At 45.4% G+C, this 22,382-nt stretch overlaps 1 protein-coding gene across 2 annotated transcripts in view; it reads left to right on the top strand.

Moving 5' to 3' along the window:
- The window catches only part of St6gal1 (ST6 beta-galactoside alpha-2,6-sialyltransferase 1), a 133,205-nt gene that overhangs the window by 87,342 nt on the left and 23,481 nt on the right, over positions 1-22,382 (top strand). For both annotated transcript variants that reach the window (XM_059277211.1, XM_059277213.1), the window contains exons 4-5: positions 1,591-2,232; positions 7,536-7,633. In XM_059277211.1, coding sequence (XP_059133194.1) covers positions 1,638-2,232; positions 7,536-7,633 — 693 coding nt within the window. In that variant the 5' untranslated portion in view covers positions 1,591-1,637. The remainder of the gene's footprint in view (positions 1-1,590; positions 2,233-7,535; positions 7,634-22,382) is intronic.

Here is a 22,382-nt window from a genome sequence, read left to right as displayed (position 1 = left end):
GACAGCTGATATGTGACTCCCGAAGGGGTTCTGTCCCCCAGGCTGAGAACCGCTGCTGTAACCGGTGGCTACAGACTAATCTGAACTGGAACCCTGGTTCTCGAAGTGCGGTGAGCTGGTGACACTGGAGAAGACTGCTAAAGCCTTAACGTCTTCATTCTCACACAGAGTTGTAAACATTTACTTTGTAGTGTCTGTCTGGTGGGACATTGGGGTAAAGTGCTCAAGTGGTAGGGTTTCTTTTCCTTTTTCTTTGGATTTCCAAGACAAGGTTTCTCTAGGTAGCCCTGGATGCCCTAGAACTCGCTCTGTAGACCAGACTGGCCTTGAACTCACAGAGATCTGCTTGCCTCTGCCTGCCGAGTGCTGGGATTAAATGTGTGCACCACCACTGCCCAGCGTATCTGAATTCTTATCCCTCTGAGTACATTATTGTTTCTAAAATACCCTCCGTTCCACCTTTCACTCACTGGTATCGTTCCCTACACGACTCTCTTGTCAAAAGGCTGCTCTCCCTTCTCAGAGTACCTCTCCAGCCTTTGCTTGTATGTAGTTCCAGCTGGTCAACACATCCTTTTATTTAACACACCACAGCTGAAGTGAGCAGGGATGACTACTCAGGGGCAGACGTATTGACTTGGTCAAGGTCACTAAGAGTGGAATCAAGAACCCAGGCTTCCTGAATTTCCCGTCTAGTAGTTCTACTGCTTTGTCTCAAACGGCCTTAAAAACAAGCTTGGTGGGAAAGGACTTCAGACTCCCAGTGTAGACAAAGCCCCAGGTGCAATCGCTTTGACTCATCACAGTGAGTAAACTCTGAAGAAAGAATTTAGTGTTTTCCAAAGGACACAGACCTTGTTTGAGTTCAAAGGGCTCCCATCTTCCATTTAGTTACACAGAGGATTTCGAGAAAATGAAGCAGCCCTTTACCCAGATGGGAAGGGACTCTCTTTGCTGACTTACAAGATTCCTATTCTCAGTCACAAAATGATGTAGCTACTCAGGTACACGGAATATTGGACTGTGAGGCTAACTAACTCCTGTCTAGAAGTCCCAGATCATAGGCCTTCCAGAACTGTATCCCAAGTGTATGCGGGATTTCTCTGGCTCTTTTGACTGATGTCGGACTTCAGAGAATCTGGGTCTTGTGTATGGACGAGTTAGTCTGCTCTCTTTTTGTTTGTTACTTTCAAGCAGACATGTCTTGGTTTCACAGAGAGCATGGGCTGTAGGAGTGGATCGATATGAGAGGCTCCGGTCTAAGCTTTTTGAGTGAGCTAGGGTATAACAGTAAAGGTCAAGAGTCACGGTGTGCAGACTAAGTCGGAGGAAGATGCATAAATGTTCAGGGCTCAGTGAGGAGTTCAGAGGAATGTTGTCTACATTCAGAGTCCAAACGGCTCCCCCTGACACCACTCCCCCCACCCCCCCACCCCCGGCTTGCTCAAGGCTGCATCGTTGGTGGGAGGCAGTCGGGGCTGGACTTCCAGTCCGTTTACGCTAGACTCTTGGCCTTGGCCCACCACCCCACTGCATGCCGCTTTGGATATCCTCTCCATCATCATTCTTTCCCTGTTCTACTTTTCCCAGGCTTGGTTCCTGCTCACAACAGTGGCTTCCTGCCCATACCTGTCATTATGATTCACACCAACTTGAAGAAAAAATTCAGCTACTTCATCCTGGCCTTTCTCCTGTTAGCAGTCATCTGTGTGTGGAAGAAAGGGAGCTATGAGGCTCTTAAATTGCAAGCCAAGGATTTTCAGGTGCCGAAGAGCCTGGAGAAGCTGGCCATGGGGTCTGGTTTACAGTCTAGGTCTGCAAGCAGCCAACAAGACCCCAAGCAGGACAGTGAAATCCTCAGTCATCTCAGGGTCACAGCCAAGGTCAAACCACAGCCCTCCTACCAGGTGTGGGACAAGGACTCCTCATCCAAAAACCTCAACCCCAGGCTGCAAAAGATCCTGAAGAATTATATGAACATGAACAAGTATAAAGTGTCCTACAAGGGGCCAGGGCCAGGAGTCAAGTTCAGTGCCGAGGCCCTGCGCTGCCACCTTCGAGACCATGTGAACGTATCCATGATAGAGGCCACAGATTTTCCCTTCAACACTACTGAATGGAAGGGTTACCTGCCCAAGGAGAACTTTAGGACCAAGGCTGGGCCCTGGCACAGGTGTGCTGTGGTGTCCTCGGCAGGAGCTCTGAAATCCTCCCAGCTGGGCAGAGAGATTGGTATGTCAAGAGCGCTCTCTGGGCAGGGACTGGTTGGGGGGATTTCAAGGCCCTAGAACAAGAACTCATGCATACATAGCTTAGAGGACCAGGAGAATTGTCCCAAGGCAGTGTTTTCAGCTTGGAGTGAAAAATACCCCCAGAGATGTCTAAAAAGACAGGGACCAAGGGTTAAGCATTTTTTTCTTTTAATTTAATTTTAAGAATTGATTCTTTGAGTATATTTATTTTAACTGTATTCGATCCACTTTCTCCTTCTCACTCCTCCCAGATTCCCTACCACATCCCCTTCCCATCTCCATGTCCCTTCCCCCTCTCCTTTTAATGACCGACTTAGTCAATGAATGCTGCCCACATACACACGGATGTGGTCTTCCACTGTAGTGTGATCACCGACCAGGTCTCACACCCCTAAAGAAAACAGTCCTTCACCCCGAAGCCATCAGCTGCTACTACTCCTCCACTTAGGGGTGGGATCTCCAGCACCCCCCCACCCCCATGCTGATTTGAGGTTGTTGAGGTGATGTAGGTCTTGGGTAGGCAACCACAGCTGCTGTCAGTGCCATGAGTGCCATGATTCTGTCATTTCTGGAAGACACTGTTTGCCCCAGGCCTCCCTGGCCTCTGGCTCTTACAATCTTTCTATCCTCTCTTCCATGACATCACTTGAAGGTCTACTGTGTCTTTCTCCATTAGGATATTTTTTTTATCTCTTTCGAATACTGGTGTTCTATGGAGTATTCCATTAAACAAACAAACAGAATTATAGTGCTGCCCCAAAGCAAAAACCCTACAGTGACCTTCAAAATACTTGAAGCAGAGAACCGGACTTTGTTTTCGGGTATCTAAGCTTATGTTTGTTGGTTTAAAATCCTGTGCAGAGTGGGCAGCCACACGCCACAGAGGTCAGCCTCAGGGTTTGGCCATCACCTTCCACCCTGTTTCAGACAGGGTCTCTCTGTGCTTTGCCGTTGCTGGGTACCCCAGGCTAGCCGGCCTACGAGCTACCAGGGATTCTCCTGTCTCTGTGTCTGCCTTCAGGTGGGTACTGAAAGCTGGGCCTCACGTCCTCAGGCTTGCATTTTACCCCGAGCTGTCTCCTTAGTTGCAATTCTGATACATGGCAAAGTCTTTTAAGTCTCACCTGGCTAATGTTCAGATTTCTCTTAAAAAGAAAAATCATTATTTATATATATATATATATATATATATATATATATATATATATATAATATATATATATATCAGCAGTAATTTGTGTGTGTGTGTGTGTGTGTGTGTGTGTGTGTGTGTACACACGTGTACATGTACTGGATATGAGGTCAGAAGACAACTTTGTGGAGTTAGTTCTCTCCTGACACCTTTATGTGTATTCTGCCAATCAAACTCAGTTACCAGACATGGGCAGTACGTGCCTTTAGCTGATGAGCCTTTGCAGGCCTTCCAGCTGGAACTCTTAAATTTTGGGGGGAGGGGAGTGGGGGAAACATAGGCTAACACCAGGTGTTAAATGAATCCTTGAAGCTGCCTGCAAAGCTACCTGGGGGTTAGGTGTTTGCAAGCCTGTCTGCCTATTTCTAATCATGCACCTGATTCTCAGAGCGCTCTGTAATTGAATGAGACCCCAGGTCAAAATACACTGGTTTGCTATTCATGTCACCCCTAGCAGCTAATAAAGAGCCGAAGTCTGTTTTCATATCGGCAACCCTGCAGCTGAGAGCTAACTAATTTGTGCAAAGCCATTTATTTCTGTTATTTTGAGAGAACTCTGGCTATAGGGAAAGCTTTGCCGTCAGGCTGGGGTCCTGGAGAAGGTGAGGTCATATGCTCCTTTTAATTTCCTTCTGGTGGCTGCCCGGGAGAACGGCCTGGAACCAGGCAGAAACATTCAAAGGGGGAATGCAGACCCAAACTGGATTCTCTAGAGCAGGAGGTGAAAACACACTTTCTGTCTCCCCAAGTCCGTAGTGATCCTAATGAGGCCCCCCCAGCTGGCTAGCCTCACCCCAACTTTTGCTTTTACCCTTTTGGTTTCTTTGAATTTCTTTCTAGAAAACTAAATGTGATTGATTTCTGTTGTGTGTAATAGAATTAATTTTCTTTTTTCTTTTGCATTTGCTATAGAATAATGACATTTAGGATGGTTCATGTTGGACGACCAAAGTTCTTTCTCTCACGTTATTGTCTGGCTAACATTGTGTTTGGGGTGAAAGAGGAAGCCAAACCTCTTTGTAAACTGGAGCCACAGCTTCATTTTAATGCAGTTTTTAAAAAACATTTGAGTTCATTCACAGACTCATCAACACCACGAATAGCAGCCTGAAATACTAAGGCTCAAGACTTGTTGCAACATTGAAGCTGTTGGGCATGTCATGACTATGGAGTCTGATGATGACTTCATACATGCTGCTTCTAACAATGAAGTTCAGATCATCTGAGAGGCTGCTACTTTCCTCCAATGGAGAAATAGCCCCAGGAATTGGGTTAGAAAGCCCACTTGTGTAGAACTTTGGTGCAGTGGTTCTTAACCTGTGGGTCGTGACCCCTGCAGGGTCCCATACTAGATATCCTGCATAGCAGACATTTACATTATAATTCATAATAGTAGCAGAATTACAGTTGGGAAGTAGCAACGGAATAATTTTATGGTTGAGGGTCACCACAACATGAGGAACTGTGTTAAAGGGTCTCAGCCTTAGGAAGGTTGAGAACCACTGCTGTGGTGGTTCTCTTCCATCCATGACGAGATTGTTTGCTAGAGATACTCCTCACTGTCTTTTGCCTCCAGTAGTCCCACAGATCAGACTATCGTGGCTCCATAATCATTGGGACCTTTAAAAAATATTATTATTAATAGTGTATTTACGTATATAAGCTATGTAGGTAAGTTGAATTTTATTTCAAATAATGGCATATTTTAACATACTCTCACCAGTAAGAATGACATATTGTGTACTCACTGTGTGCTTGGCATGCCTGCTTTTGTCTGGTTTTTACATTTTATTTTTGTGTATGGGTGTTTTGTCCGCATGTATGTCTATGTACTGTATGTGTGATTAGTGCCCATGGAGGCTGGAAGAGGGCATCAGATCCCTGGAACTGGAGTTATACACATAGTTGTGAGCTGCCATGTGGGTGCTGGAAACTGAACCTGAGTCCTCTGGAAGAGCAGCCAGTGTTCTTAACTGCTGAGCCATCTCTCCAGCCCCCCAGTTTCAAACACGTAACATTTTTGTTCACTGAGGAGTTCATCCATACACACAGTTTATTTTGATCATGTTCACACCCACACCCACTCCTCTCAGATCCACCTCTGGCTCCTCCTAACTTCTAGTTCTTGATTTGTCTTAATAGTCACTGAGCTCAGTTTGTGTTGCTCACGCACTCAAGGGTGTGGGGCCATTCACGCAGCTTCGTCTACCCTCTAGGGGCTACACCCTTAAAGAAAACTGACTCATTCTCCTTTGGAAGCCATAAACTCTTCGTGACTTTTCAGCTAGGGGCACACCTCCCCCGCCCCCGCCCCAAGCTGCTGGGGTGTGGACTGGCTTTGTCCTGTGCAGCACCCACCAGCTGTCTCAGTCCCACAACAGTCCTCCTCATGAGCTAACTGTGGAGGCCCAAGAGATTTGCACCACTTGCTCGTGAGCAGAGTAGGGGTTGAAAGCGGCCACATGACCCAAAGACACCCATGGTTAGGTTTTCTTCTCTTATGTCTCATAATGATAGCGAAGTGAATTTGGCCGGCTTCATCCTTTCTTGCTTCTCCCGTGGAAAGAAAAACAGCATCCTGAGGCAAAAGCAGGAAATGAAAACTCCACGGAGAATGGTCGAGTGTGTTGGGGTGTGCGGCCCAGTGGGCGGAGAAAGGGTGAAGACTTAGGTCGGAAAGCTCTCCAGGAATTAGCGTGAGAGATGACAGGCTCCACAAGGACTTTGGATTTTGGTCTTCAGTTTTTTTTTAAAAAAAAAATCAATCCAGACTTCATGCCCCAGTCCTGTGCTGATCCATGCTGATCCGTGCTGAGCTGTGCATCTTTTTTCTTCTCTTTATTTTCCTTTCCCTAGCCCAGTGGTTCTCAACCTGTGTGGGTCATGACCCCTTTGGGGGGTGAATGACCCTTCACAGGGGTTGCCTAAGACCATGAGAACATACAAATATTCACAGTACAATTCATAGCTGTAGCAAAATTACAGTTATGAAGTAGCGATGAAAATAATTGCATGGTTGCGGGGAGGGTCACCACAACACAAGGAACTGTGTTAAAGGGTCGAAGCGGTGGGAAGGTTGAGAACCACCGCCCTGGCCAGTTCTCTGCCTCTGTTGTGCTTTCTGGTTGGAGGGACTCCTGGCCATGCCTGCCTATCCTTCCGGTCTCAACTCACTATTAGAAGGAGAGTTCCTGAGTGCCTGTGTCATGGCATGAATCATAGTCTGTGACAGGCATAGATCGCTGTGTATACCTTCTATCTCCATGTAGTAAAATGCAAGGTCTTCGTGGGCAAGGATTTTTTTTTTTTTTTTTTTTTTTTTTTTTTTTTTTTTTTTTTTTTTTTTTTTTTTTTTTTTTGCCCATATCATTGTCTGTAGTGCCTAAAACTGTGCCTGGCATAGTAGTCTTCAACCGGTATCTTCTGCATGAAGAAACGATCATCCTTTCTTAGGCTCAATGTCAAGGACCTATCCAAAACTTTCTTCGGGGAGGAGCCTCCATTTTTCCCTCCACTCCCCGCCCCCGTCCCCTTCCCACCTGCCTCTGGAAGTTGAAATTTTGGACTATGTCAGTGGGTATGCCCTGCCTTCTGGCTTGTCTGGAGCTGGCTCAGGGGAGCACTGGCTTGCATCTGGGAAGGAGCAAGGTAGGGCTCAGTTTCACTTAGTGCCCCCCGGATGACCTCTGGCTGTGGTTTTCTGGGATCCCATCAGGTGGGACTTTCCAACTCTGGTTTTACCTCTCATTTCCCTTCAGTTCTGTGAGATGGGGGATGAAGCGGAGGGGGAGGGGGAGGGGGAGGGAGAGGGAGAGGGATTGATTCCCTCTCTCAGTCTATTTGCTGGCTGGATGTTAGGAGAAGCAGTGTTCCTCTCCTGCAGGGCACAGCTGGGGACAGTGACCTTCCTCTGATCAGAGTCTCTGCTCCTCCTGCCCTGGTATGCCTTGGGGTAGAAACAGCTCCAGGCAGCCTCTATGCACCATGAGATAAAAATGTCATGTATTTTGATCTCCCCTTCCTTCCTCTTCTCTTTCTTCCTACATATTGCTAGCACTCACCCACCTACTTCCGTTTCCTGTGGTTTGCAGATAATCACGATGCAGTCCTGAGGTTTAATGGGGCACCTGTCGCCAACTTCCAACAGGATGTGGGCACGAAAACGACCATTCGCCTGATGAATTCTCAGGTAAGAGTTCTTTCCTACAGATAGTGCATGAGACGAAAGCGGCTACAGTGTGGGCCCCAGTGCCGAGTGTATCCACATCAAAGCTGCCAGCTTGATTCAGTTTCTGGACCTCCCGGGTCCCAGATACGTCACTGAAGAAGGAACAAAGATCCCGTGGCCAACCTTGTGATGTGTCCTTAAAATCGTCTCCACGCTGATAGCGTGTATGGATGGGGCTGCCTGAGGTCTAGGGATATGGGGTTCTGGTTTTCCTTGTAACCATGCAATTTTGCCTGTAATTTTGAACAAGAGACAGCGGAGTCCAGGGCATCCAGGAGAGAAGGAGAGAGAAGGAGGAAGGTTGTGAAAAGGGAGCAAGCCTCCACGCAAAGCTCGAGGAGGGCTGTAAAACACGGCACCAACGTAGGACACACCACCAGTGCCACCAGAGTCTGTAGACCATGTCCTAGAATCCACGCATTGCTTCCTGAGTTTCCTAAGTCCTTCCCTAAAGTATTTCTGAGTAGTAGACATGCTGTGTTCTCAACGCCAACAAGAACTTTAGATACGTTCTTGCCAAAATTCCTGTTACTAAATTTAGTGACAAACACTGAATTATACATAGCCTGTAGCCAGGCACAGCGCTGCACACATGCAGTCCCAGCCACTCAGGAGACTGAGCCAGGATTAAGACTCCATCTCTAAATAAATAAACCAGTTCTCGGCAGGGCCTCCAGTCCAGCACTGTTGGCAGTGAGCTTTGCTCTTCCCTGAGCAAAGGCAGGAGCCTTAGCTGTTCCTCTGTAAGTGTCTCATCTGTCTGCCTCTGAGGACTCCAGGGCCTGGAGAGGACCAGAGAAGCCCTGCCAGCGCTTGGCTAGTATAGAGCCTGCTGCTTTTCCTGTAGCAGGGCCCTGGTGCTGAGTGTGTCCCCATCAAAGCTGCCAGCTTTCTTGACCTCCTGAGTCCCAGATACGTCACTGAAGAAGGGACAGTGATCCTATGGCCAACTTTGTGATGTGTCCATAAAAAAAGAAAGAAGCTGGACCCTGTACTGCTTCCTGTACAGTGTTCTTTCTGGGGGAGGCCCACAGTCGAAAGAAGGGGGGCCAAGGCACAGAACTGCTGTGCATGCAAACTTGTTTCTTTTTTTCCCCTGTCATATCTTTTTTTGGGCGGAGAATATCTTGCTATGCTGCTCAGGCTGGCCTTGAACTTTCAGTTCTCTCTCAAGTGCAGAGAGTCACCCGCTTGAGTCACCATGCCCAGTCTTAAACCTTTGTATTGTTGTCATTTTAATTTAAAGACAGCCGTCACTTTCTATACTGGCGGTATCTCCAGTATCCAGATATTTTCAGTGTCTCTGTTATTCCACTAGGGATTTTTCTTTTGTTTTCTTGAGACAGGATCTCTCCCAGGGACTTGGGGCTGCAGATTCAACTACACTGGCTGACTTGCAAACCCCAGGGATCGATCTCTGCCTCCCCGGCACTGAGGTTACAGGAGCATGCCATTATGCCCAGTTTTTCTTGTGGGTGCTAGGAATGGAGCATGTGTCCTTGTGCACCCGCAGCAAGCATTTTCCCATCTCCCTAGGCCCACAGTTTGGATTTTTATATCACTTTGTTCAGCAATAAGAGAGATAAATGTTAGAGAAATGGGTTGGCTAGCAAGATTCTCTGGTCTTGATTCCAAAAGGGGCTGGATTCGGAACAGTGCCAACAGGGAGGCCTGCCTGAAGGAGGGACTGACAGGACAGAGAGACTCAGGAAGTGAGAGATTCTTCCTAGCTGGGGCTGGCCTGAAGGAAGAGGGTAGCAGGACTCACGTTGCCTGGTAGAAGGGGGTGAGTCTGGGCTTCCCGGTTGCTCAGATTAACACATCTGAAAATCTGATATGCCGCTAGGATCTTTTCCCCCCTCTAAAATCTCTTTATGTTTTGCCTTTAATGTTTTACCTGGTTTTCTTCTCATGCCCCAGACACAGGAACCCCGAGCTGGGAGCACCTTAGGGAGCACTGATAGCTATCTTCTGCTTTCATGTGAGATGGACTGATGACTGTGCACACATGTGCCCATTCATTCAGCGAGTGTTTAGAGTATTAGGTACTTAGTAGCAGTCAGTTCTTGGCCTCGGCAGATGGCTTGCCTGAGGGCTTGGCAGGACAGCCCTATCTTTTACTAGCAGAATCATCACGCATAAGTTTATTCTCTGAAGAGGAGAATAACAGTATTTTCCTCATAGAGTCATTGTGAAATACAGATGAAGAAAACGTGGGAGGTATTTAGGATTACATAACAGATCTCACACAAGAGAGGGGGTGGGTGCCTCTGAGTGAGCACAAGAGAGAGAGACTGAGACACAGAGGGCCGTGATGGTGTGGACTTCATAAAGGATACTGACTGATAGCGACAGTGGAAATGTATCACATTTGGTGGCTGATGATGACGTGGCTGCTGGTGCTGGGTCACTGAAGGTGGGCGGGGTGCGGGGTGGGGGAGCGATCACCTGGTTCTGGAATATGGGCGGTTCCTAACTCCTAGGACAGTCCTTGGCACGTAGGGTCTCTAAGTTGGCTGCTCTTACTATTTATCTGCAGACGGGGAGCTGGGAGTGGAGAGCGCAGTCCTGAGCGGAACAGGCCCAGCCTCTCTTTTCTGACCACCCCTAGATAAAAGCAAGTACTCACACAAAGGAGCCTCAAATTACAACAGAGAACTTCAGAAGAGGGTGGGGACGTGGAGCTAGGGGGGAGCCCTGCCAAGGACGTCCCTGCACTCCGAGGAAGTCAGGATGGCTTCCTTGGGGAGGTGCTACTCAGCTATGTATGGGGGGTGGGGAGTAAATGATGACAAGATGGGCACGTGCCAGCAGCTTGGGTGGGAGCCTGTATGAAAGCCCGCTGAGGACATGGGAGGACTTAGGAAGAGGGAGGTAGCGGTAGGTTGTGGTGAGACACAGAGGTAGTCAGACGACCAAACAGTCATCATCCCATTTGTAGTTTGTAACTCGCTGTAGTCCATCTGGGCAGAGGAATTGTGGTGCCCGGAGGGACTCAGTTAGGAGGGTCCTGCTGCCTGTAAAAGTGCGCTTGGACCAGAGTAGAGACTACATTTGAGAGCTAGTGGGGGGCAGCTAGGTGGTTCCGTAGATTAAAGAACTGTTTTAAGTACGCCAGTGTGGTTTGTTACAGTTGTTACTCAGGGTCATCTTGCTCACCCCCCACAGGATTTTGTTTTCTCAAGAAGAGAACAACTGGGGGCTGCCCCCTTGAGTTGCCTGTTAAAGGCGTGGTCCTTGAGATGGGGATAGGCCTAATGGATGGTTGTTAAGTCAGGGTTGTCTCCTTTGTTATGGGAATGGGGTCCAGTGGCAGGTCAAACCTGGTGAACAAGTATTTACATCTTTGCGTCCTAAATTTTGTCCTGACAGGCCCCTTGAGCAGACTGCTTATACAGGGTGTACTTTGGAGGCAGTGCTCCCTTAGCTGAATTCTACTTTGTGTGTGTCTTAGTAGGGTTTCTATTAGTCAAAAGACACCATGACCATGGCAGCTCTTATAAAGGAAAACATTTAATTGGGGCTGGCTTACAGTTCAGAGGTTTAGTCCATTATCGTCATGGTGGGAAGTATGGCGGCATGCAGGCAGACACGGTGCTGGAGAGGTAGCTGAGAGTTGCTACATCCTGGTCTTCCAGGAGCAGGAAAATGTGAGCCACTGAGAAAACTGTGAGCCACTGAGCCTGGGCTTGAGCCTCTGAGACCTCAATGCCCACCCCCCACAGTGACACACTTCCTCCAATAAGGCCTCATCTACTCCAATAAGGCCACACCTCCTAATAGTTTCACTCCCATGGGCCAAGCATCCGAGCACATGAGTGTATGGGGGCCGTTCCTATTCAGACCACCACAGTGTTACTTAATGTCTCCTAAGCAAATCTATGAGTAAATCCTTTATAACGTCACTTCTGTTACTCTGAGTTTCTTCTCCATCACTATGACCTAAACACACAAGACCCACTTAAGGGGAAGGACACTGTGGGCTCACAGTTTCAGATGGGTCAGCCATGGTTATTTGGTCCCTCTTCTTATTGGCCCAGAGTACTGCAGTGGGAGCATGTGAGGTAAGAGCTTCTTCACTCCATGGTTGACAGGAAGGGCAGAGCTGGGACAAAATGGTTCTTCAAGGACACTTCCCCAGTTACTACTTCTTCACCTAGACCCCGCCTCCCAGAATTTCCAGAAGCTGTCCAGACAGCACCCCAAATAGCACCACCATCTGGAAGTCCAGCTGCCGGCACGTGAGCTGTGAGCACCTTTTGTAGCTACTTCCTATCCAAACAGTGGCAAGGGCAAGGATACCATCCCAGACTTCCAGCTGGGGTTTATTTAAGATGTCTTTTAGGTATCATATAGATAGAGAGAGGTCAGGTAGACATTTACCCAGATAGGGATGGAGTTGAGGCAGCTCTGGGTGGGAGAGGAGGAGCTGGGACCTGTCTGCATGCATGTGTTAAGGAAACAATGGGGTTGATGAGAGAGAGAGAGAGAGAGAGAGAGAGAGAGAGAGAGAGAGAGAGAGAGAGAGAGAGAGAGCAAGAGGCAGAGAAGGACAGAGACAGACAGACAGAAAGACAGGGAGGTCCTACCAGGAGCTTAGGCTAACTAAGGAGAGAGAAGATGAACAATGAGCTGCATTAGCTGCTGCTGTGGAGCCAGTTCAGGTGAAGGCTGAGTGGCATCTTCTCTCTTTAGCAAGAGTTTTGGGGTTTGTTGTTTGTTTTGAGAATTCTAGTTCTATATGACCGGGGAGAGATGGGGGTTGAGATGTCCAGGGCCAGTGTATCCGTGTTCCATGTCAGCAACTCAGACCGTGTTTTTCTGTTGTATGGGCTACCTGTAGAAAGACCACCCAGGAGGCCTGAAGAAGTCAAATCCTATTCTCCAGCGGCAGGGCTGTCCCACACAGAGTAGCTGGAAGCAGCCGCAACCTCAGATTTGCTTGAGCTTTTAAAGGCAAAACTGCAGTTCTGTGATGACAGGAAGGTGGTTGTGGATGTCGGTGGGAAGCAGGCAAGTGCTGTTTGCAGCAGGGGAGAAATAGCAGAGACTCGACCTTCTCATAACCTTGAGGTCAGGGACGCACTGTGTAGACGGTTGTGTAACCAGTGACCAGTTTACCCAAGATAATTTTAGCACTTAAAGTTTTTCCCAAGAATACTCTCACGAGATAGCATAACTATAGTTTAGTAGCCCACCACATTCTTCTGTGGTTCTCATAGAATGAGTCAAATGATTGAGTCAGTCTGGGGAATTTCATTTTAGGGCCCTTGGTATCTCTAGTGTCTTTTGCTTCTGATTGGCTGGGGGGCGGGGACAAGCTACAAAGGGGTAAACATTGACACTCACAAATGAGCATCAGGATGCATAAAACAAGACAGAGAAAAATAAACACCTGCTTTTCCCAGGTAAAATTTGATTGTCCTGAAGGGAGCTGTCCAATCAGATCTCAGCGCTCGTCTTGAGTAACCCCTTCTGCAAGCTTTTATTTATAGCTCTCTGATTTTTTTTCTTTAATTGAATTGCTTTAATTTAATTTAATCCTGTCAGATTAAAACAGCACATTTCTCTAACTTCTGAGTAGTAACAGTAGGTAATCCATAGTGGTTCTATTATCTAGTATAGCCTGTCCATGTTCCTTTTGTTCTTTATTTAATAAGGCAGTAGCTGTGGAGGTATCGTTTAAACCTTTAACTATTTTACAGGCCATCTGGCTAAGCTCCTTATTGGTGTATGCAACCTGGCTGGGGAGACCTATTGCAGGAGAATGATGGCCACAGCCTCAGGTTTTGCGACAGGGCTATTTTGTCACCACAGTTGTGGAGACCCACAGGGGTTTCCTAGTGAGAACTTACTCAGGGTCAGAGAATCTGAGCTTGCTTTACCCAGCAGGGCTGCATAATGGGTTGGCTTGACCACAGACGTGGTTACCAGGTGTTTGGAAAGGTCTGCACTTGGCTGTGCGTTGTGCTCTGATTTAGCAAGGGGGAGGTCTTTTGGCCCGCCCTTGGCATTGTTATAAAAAGCCCTTTTGAAGAGCCAGAAGGGGCTGGTGGATTTTGATCCAGGTCCTCCCGAAGCTATCCTGTGTTTCTGTCTGTCTCCTCTCCACTATCTATCTATCTATCTAAAAGTTCCTTATTCCTCTCTCCTCATCATAGGAACCCTTTAAAAGGTGAGAGCTGGCCTCCCACACGCAGTCTCTAGTTAGGGGCTCACTGTGTCTCTGACATCAGTGTCATATTGTGCTTCTTTCTTCCTGGACCGCAGGAAAAACAATAGATGGTCTCTTTAAGTATCAATGGGCATTGTGAGACAAGTTAACAGGAATGTAATTATAGGTATATAGGAATATAATTATAGGTGTATTGTTCACAAGTGAAAAGCCATCCTTCAGGGGAAGAAATATGGCTGGCCCATAGAGGATGGCCTCGGTGCGGGAACAATTTTATTTGTCCCTTGGGGATGTGGAACATGTCTGGGGGCAGTGTTGTATTTTAGCACATATGCCATTTGGATGCACTATAACCCAGGGAGTATGGAGTTCTGTGGCATCTAGTGTTCATCATTAGAAGCTCTTTCCCAGTTGTAAGCATCTTTATAACTGACAGGCTTTAGGATACCTGTCGAAGAGTTAACCTGGTTAGTTGGCAATATCCTGGCCAAGTTTACAAATGGGTGTAAGACATGTGCCTAACAAACATTCAGCATTTAACTTCTCTTTTAGACAGAAGTCAGTAGTACTTACAATATGAGCTAATTTTACTCAGGTGCTATAATGTAAACACTGTCCTATTATAACAGAGTTTATTTCTGTTTCTTTTTGTCCTAGAATTGGGTAGTCAAGGCAGAGAAGACAGTAGAAAGGGGAACCAAATTTGAGAGTACTGAGGTGTCTTTGTGTTTTATATGGAAATTGTGACCAGGATCCACCTCTGGGAGCCAGGTGAACTTAACCTTTAAAGGCTCCTCCGAACGAGTCATGGCTCACTCACTGGCCAGGAATGTCTGTTGCTCACTTGAGCTGGGTCTGATGAATCCAGGAGTGATCCCAGCAACTTTAACAACTGTGGATGTGGTAAGAACCACGGGATATGGTCCCTTCCAGCGAGGAGGCTCAAATGTCTTTTGGATGATGTCTCTTAACCTAGACAGTGTCACCAGCCTGGTAAGGGTGGGGTGTCATGTTGGAGTCTCTTGGCTGAGTTTCTCTTGAGGTTTTGCAGACATGCTGAGGAACCTGTTGCAGGGCCCGCAGGGCCTAGAGAAAGGAATGGTTAGAAATTTCTGCTGAGTGTACATCTCATAGTATAGGTAGGAGAGGAGGAAGTCTGCCCAAAGGAATTTCAAACATAGAAAAATCTCCCTCTCTAAGGAATGTACCTACCCGTAAGCTGGTAAACAGGAGGAATAATTTCAGCAGTTAAAGTTTTTTCTTAAGAATACTTTCACAAGATGGTGTAACTATAGTTCAGTAGCCTACTACAGTGGCTCTCCACCATGCCAGGATTTATTGAATCACAGTAAGTTCATAAGCCACAGCGATGTCACCAGCAGCAATTTAAGTGACTGCTGCGGTGGAGTTCAGTAGGTTTATGAAGCCTTAAGAGGGGAAGCTGGTAGGAAATACAAGGGTGAGATAATTAAATCAACCCCAGCATCCATGCCAGGTGACCCTCCACTGTCTGTCACTCTGGCTTAGGAGAGTCTGACCTCTGGGGGCACCTGCACTCGTGAACACACACCCCTACACACAATTTAAAATGATAATAAATCTTAAAGACTAGAAAATGTTGACTTTGTCCCACAGTTAAATTTGAGGCTGTGGGAGACAGCGCATCATGGCTGGGAGGAAAGTGGCTCGCTTTGTGTCTGGGACTAGGGAAAGAGCAGCAGGGCACCCAAGTGCCCTCTTCCAAGACATGATCCTAACAAGTGTATCTCCTAAATGTTCCATGACCTCCAAATAGAGCCATTCAGAGGAGCCAGCCTTTACCGTGAAACTTTGAGGGACATTTCAGATATGTGCTATGTCATGGAGGAACCTAGAAAGTTACCGTGCAGAGGAAGGGCCTGGCTCAGAGTAGGCCTGAGGAGACAGCGAGTTTATACCCTAAGCATACTTACTCATAGTCCTCATAGTCTATTCCCAACAAGAAACAGAATCCAGAAGCAGCTAACCCTGAGGAAAAAGAGAACCTGACCTCCAGATTATTAGTCTAAAAGCCAATGCTGCTTTACTTTTTGCTCCTAACTCTATATTTTGCCGCATAATTTAAGAACCTTAGCGCATTAAAATTTTCGTTTGTGTTTTGGGGCACACAGTGTGTGAGGACGTGATTATTTTCCCTCATTGACTGGAAGGAGTGTAGACTGGAAGGTGCTGAAGGATCAGAGGTGTGTGTTGTTAGAATTCAGTTGCTGAAGATTCAGACTAGAGTGCTGTAACTTTAAAATATTAAACTAATAATTTCAATGCACTAGTTTCTTAAATGGTGCAGCAAAATATAGAATTATCAGCAAAAGGGAAGATCAGAGGTGTGTGTTGTTAGAATTCAGTTGCTGAAGATTCAGACTAGAGTGCTGTAACTTTAAGGTAGTAAATGCAATCCCTATAATGACCAGTTTTCCTTCTATTGTCTCTCTTTATCCTATTTTCAAAAGACAAGACCTTTTGAATGACACCTGCCTGTTAAGGTTTACTGAGACTTAGTATTGTTAATCCTGCCAAATGAGAATAAGATCACTACCATAATTTTTGAGCCAAATTCGAAGCAAGCTTTATTAAATACTGGCCAGGATAATGGACACTGGCCAGGTCCATACTCAGGATTCCAAGGGTGTGTCCTCAAATTACATTAGTCAGAGGCTTATAAAGGCAAAATCCAAAAGGCTATGTACTTTCCACCTTTGTCCAATCAGGGACAAGCACATCCTGATGTACTTCCTGCCTATGTACCTCTCACCTACTTGTGCTCAAGTACATCCCGTGCAGTTGCAGCAACCAACTGTGTTTACGTAAGTGAACAACAGCACCCAGTATTTCGGAATTTTGTCCTTGGGCAAGTGGGGCATACAGGTTAGAGCAGTGGTTCCCAACCCCTGTGGGTTACGACTCTTATGGGGTCAAATGGCCCTTTCCCACGGTTGCCTAAGACCATTGGAAAACATAGATAATTAATTACATTAAAACTCATAACAGTAGTGAAATTACAGTTATGAAGTAGCAACAAAAATCATTTTATGGTTGGGGGTCACCACAACATGAGGAACTGTATTAAAGGGTCACAGCATTGGGAAGATTGAGAACCATTTTTGTTTTATAGGCAGGTGGGGAAACAGGCTGTACTTATCTGGAGTCTGCTTGACCTGTGAGAGGTGGATTCAAATTGTCACTCCCTGAAGCTTACATGAATTTTCTCAGTGTACAAAAAGAGATAAAACTTTTAGATCTATTAGTATTATCATTGTAGTCCGTACTGAAATCCATATTGTAGAAAAAGCAGCTAACAGGTGTCTGTAGAACAGCTGGAGTAGACTCAGGCCTAATAGCAAAAGCTATGACTTTGAGTTAAAAAGTATGAACATTCTTTTCTCTTTCCAGAGGGCTGGATATATATATTGGACAGGAATGTTTTTAGCCCAGTGAGAAGCACCTTTAAGTCTATACTTAGAAGACAACCAAAAGAAATTTAAAATCTTGAACTTGTGACTGAATAATAGTGGTCAGTGCTTTACCAGCGTATCAGAACTCCATTGATCAATGTCAAAACTCTGACCTTTTGAAGTCTTAGTATAATATTGGCATAGTGAAGAGGAAAGAAGTCTGAAGCATTTCTCATTTTTCACATACCTTAAATAACTTCCTTAGACCTTCAGAACTCACTTAAGCTTCCACATCCTCAGAAATTACTTTCTTAGGCCCTTGTAACTTTAAATCCTTTTCTTTCCATCTAATCATTTGCCAGAGACAGGAGTCGTCATTACTGAGAGCAGTCATTGCAAAGCAACTTCATTGTGTGTGTGTGTGTGTGTGTGTGTGTGTGTGTGTGTGTGTGTGTGTGTATGTGTACACAAGAGGTTTATTGGGTGAGCGGGAACAGAGGAGTGAAAGAATGAAAGACTGTCTCAGAGTGGAGACAGGAGAGGGGCAGGCAGACAAACGGAACAGGCAAGAAGAGAGACAAGAGACAAGAAAGGCAAGAGAGAGAACTGTACCTGGCGGACACTTTTCAGGGGTGCACATGACAAATGGTGATGATGTAATTGTCTTGGCAGCCAAGGCAGGCTGCTGCCATGGCAGGGACTAACATTCCTCCATTTTGTTTATTTTAAAAGGTGAGGAATTAGGAAGGGGTAGCTGGTGAGGTGGGAATGGGGGCGCTGTGTTCTCTAGACTGCTTTCTGTTATCTGGGGGCATCAGCATCTTTGGGGGACCTGAGAAAGCTGGGATAGCTGGATGTTTCACTCGCTGTGCAGGCTCTGTGGGACCATTCAGCACTAGGAAAGTGCAGCCCTAGTTGAAGTAGCAGTCTGTGAGGTTGGACCACGTGGGGGTAGCCATTTTGAAGCTGTCCAGGATGCAGATTTTGAGGGGACCTGGCAGGATACTGGCAGAAGATAAAGTTAAGAAGTTTTAGGGAAAATTTTTTTTCATGGGTCCTGGTAATTGAGGGAGGGGAGTCCCAAGAACAGGCAGTGGGTGGAGAAACTTAAGCTGTTGATTGACAGTACTTATCTGGGATCCATCTGACCTGTTTGAGGTGGATTCAAGTTGACTCCCTGGAGCTTACAAGAATTTGTTGAGTTTACAAAAAGAGGTAAGTTTTAGACACATTAGCATCCCCACTGTTGGTAATCTGTACTAAAGTCTACGTTGTAGAGAGAAGGCAGTAGACTCTCACCTTTGAGTCATAGAGACACAAAAATTATTCTGGTTAAAAATATTAGCACTCTTTCCTCTATCCAGAACACTAGATATGTATAGATAGATTATACAGATGTTTTTTTTTAATCACAATGAGAAGCACTTTAATGTCTATACTTAGAAAACAACCAAAGGGAATTTGAAATCTTGAGCTTGTGACTATGATAATATAGTGGTATAGTATAATGGGTAGTACTCTGCCAGAGCTAGATAAATAGTGTATCAGAACTCCATTGGTTAAAGTTAAGACTGAACTTTTGAACTCTTAATTAAACAGCAGCATAGCGAAGGAAAGAAATCTGAAACACGCTTCATTCTTTTATATACCTTGAATCATATTCTTATCACCACTTAAGCTTTTCACGTCCTCAGGCCTTTATAACTTGCATTTACACACCTTAATAACTTGGATTTACACACCTTATGTCACTTTCTTATCACAATTTAAGCTTTCACATCCTCACATAAACTTTACACTTTAAAACACCTTCTTTCTATCTAATCATTCACCAGGAGACACAGGTGGTTGATTACTGAGGGCAGTTATTGTAGAGTGAGGTTTTTTTTTTTTTGGTTTTTCGAGACAGGGTTTCTCAGTGTAGTTTTGTGCCTTTCCTGGAACTCACTTGGTAGTCCAGGCTGGCCTCGAACTCACAGAGATCCACCTGGCTCTGCCTCCCGAGTGCTGGGATTAAAGGCGTGCGCCACCACTGCCCGGCTAGAGTGAGTTTTTAAAATCTCTTTTCTGAGTCTGGTAACAAGATAAACTGTGTCTAGACCTAATAGGAGCTCTAGGAAAGTGTGGCCTGTGGCCTGAATTTTACACACAAAGGACTTGTTTGTTGCTGTTAATTCAACAAAGCCATCACTAGCCTCGTCTTCAAAGCCTTCAGAGTTCTGAGAAGGATAAATTTCACCTGAGTAAGCTGACTAAGCAGCTTCTGAATCTACTAAAAATGACAGACAAACTGGCTACCTAGACGGCCATTCTAGGTTCCTCCATGGTTGTTCGGGGCAGAGATCTCAGAGCAACATCAGTTTTCAGCTGCCAGGGCCAGAAGAGCTGACAGACTTTCCTGTGGAGTAGGAACTTGGTGTGTGTGTGTGTGTGTGTGTGTGTGTGTGTGTGTGTGTGTGTGTGTGTGTGTTGGGGGGGGGAGACAGGGACCAGCCTACCGTGTCTAGGCAAAGCGGGACAGTCAATTCCCGGGTGTCCTGCTTGTCCACAGTCTGGACAGGGTCTTGGCAGCAGTTGAGGGGAAGGGCAGTTTTTGACTCAGTGGCTGGCTTTGCCACATTTAAAGCAAGCTCCAGGTGGAGGTTCTTCTGTGCCTGTCATCTTTTCAGAAGATAATGGTACTGCCAGGAGCTGGCATATCTCTCTCAGGAAAAGCTTTTTTCTTAAACATTTTAAATGCCAAATTCTCAGATCTCTTAAGCATTTGAGGACCATTACCTGTTAAGTATAGCTAAACTAGACAAACATTGCTTGTTTCTAGTTAACTTGTTTTAGGCTTAACTTTGAAAAACATATATAAGAAGTTAAATCTGACCACATCCAAGAATATGATCCTTTATGAGCTGACTGACTGTTCACTTGTGTTCCTTAACAGTCTACAGCAAGGAGCTGTTGTAAGACTAGGACTTTATATTTCATCCATCCCTGTTTTTTTGCATTTTTAAATTATCCTTAACAGATTACAATAAGTTAGTAGGTTTTGTAAGAATAGGACTTTACACTCCATTTTCCATTCCTGCTAGATTTAGCCTTTAAAAACAACAACAAAGAGCAAATTTCGAATTGATGCTCTTGTAGTATCATAGAAAATGGGATCAGTAAAGAAACCAAAATAGCCATTTTGTGGGTGAGAATGAAACAAATTTGTTCCAAACTGCCAAGGCTGTCTCCAGAGAAATCAAGAAAAGGTGACAAGGGAAAGATCCCCAGGATCAACTGAGAACAGGAGAGAAGGGGGCCTGTGAGCTGGGGTGGGACCCGTGAGCCAGAGACTGAGGGAGCCCAGAGGCCAGCACTGCCCTTGACAAGCCAATGGACACCATGCTCACATGTTAATGGAGGGCCACAAGCTCCCCCACCAGAGAGAAGGAGGGTGACTTTCTTCCTAGCAAACAGCAACTTTCCTTATGCACTGGAGGGAATGGGGGAAATGCCCAAATGCCCAACTCTGGGAAAAAGGACCCTCTTGGGGACCAGACACTCCATTATAGAATATTGCAGCTTTTTGTTTTGTTTTGAGACAGGGTTTCTCTGTGTAGCTTTGTGCCTTTCCTAGAGCTCACTCAGTAGCCCAGGCTGGCCTTGAACTCACAGAGATCCGCCTGCCTCCGCCTCCCGAGTGCTGGGATTAAAGACGTGCGCCACTGCCGCCCGGCCTCAGTTTTTTATATGGTTTAGTTTATCTAAAAGGCTGAAGCTTAAAGTGAGCGAAGATGAAGCTAGACAAATATTACCGTGAACCTGAATAGACCTTGGGAGTCTAAATGATTTATTTTTATTTTTATTTTATATGCATTGGTGTTTTGCCTGCCTGCATATCTGTGTGAGGGTGTCGGATCCCCTGGAACCACAGACAGTTGTAAACTGCCATGTGGGTGCTAGGAACTGAACCTGGGTCCTCTGGAAGTGCTCTTAACCGCTGAGCCATCTCTCCAGCGACCTTAGGAGTCTATAAACCTCATTTATCAAATATATTATTTATCAGACATGTTGCCACTCATCTAAGTTCTCTAGAAGCTTGGTGTTGAGCACTTAGCAAAGACGTAAATTCTTAGATATTAATCTCTAAGTCAGCTTTTGTTAATCTGGATAGACTTTTTTATAACCTTAAATTTTTATCACCCTATAGAGTATATTCTAAACCAGAGTTGAATCATATATACAGTATGTTGTAGCAAATATAACCTTACATTTCTATCATCATAAAAAAGTCCATACCAATCCAAAATATTTGAGACTTGTTGCTTCCTTAGTCTAAAAAGAGATACAATGAACAGAGCTCATTAGGACTAAGAGTTGTCACATGATGTGTACTCTTTAACTTTAGTAAAGATGTTGCCAGTCGTGTAGCCACCTACATCCTGATGAGGTCACCAGCCAAGATGGAGGAGAACCACATGGTTGCTATTTAAAACATGTTTTCCTAAACAAGAGTTGAACCACATATATGAAATGTTGTAGCAGATATAACCTTAAGTTTTTATCATCATACAAAAAAAAAAAAATCTATCCTAATCCAAAATATCTTGGAGACCTGTTGTCATCTCCTTGGTAGGCCCATTCCACATGACCACCTTTAGTCAAGATGGTGGTGAAGTCACATGACATCCCTAGCAAAATGGTGACCAGCCATGTGGCTGCCAGCCACATGTTGTTTATATCCCCAAATGGAATCGTGCACATGGTTCCTTTAATATCATCCGTTCATAGATTTTTAACTATCAGCTCCCAGTGTTACTAGTTTTAAGTTAACTTTTTCCTCACAGATTTTATAGAATTTTTAATTATATCCAATGAATTTATAAATATTGAGGTACAGAATGTTCACATAAACTAAGTCTAATTTATAGAGGAAAGTTTTAAATATACTTGAGTCTAGAGAAGGGAGAGCCATGATCCAACTCTACAGCCAGCTTTTAAATAAAATAAAATAACATAAAACAACTTTAATATTATCCACACCAAAAAGGCATCTGAACTCCTGCTAAGCTGAATTCAGTGGCCAAAGAACTCAGATGGTGGTAGGAGAGACAGGAAAACTATC

This window comes from Peromyscus eremicus, chromosome 12 (assembly GCF_949786415.1).
Source record: "Peromyscus eremicus chromosome 12, PerEre_H2_v1, whole genome shotgun sequence".
NCBI lineage: Eukaryota > Metazoa > Chordata > Mammalia > Rodentia > Cricetidae > Peromyscus > Peromyscus eremicus.
Note: the sequence above shows the minus strand (reverse complement) of the source record. Positions and strands in the feature narration are given on the sequence as shown.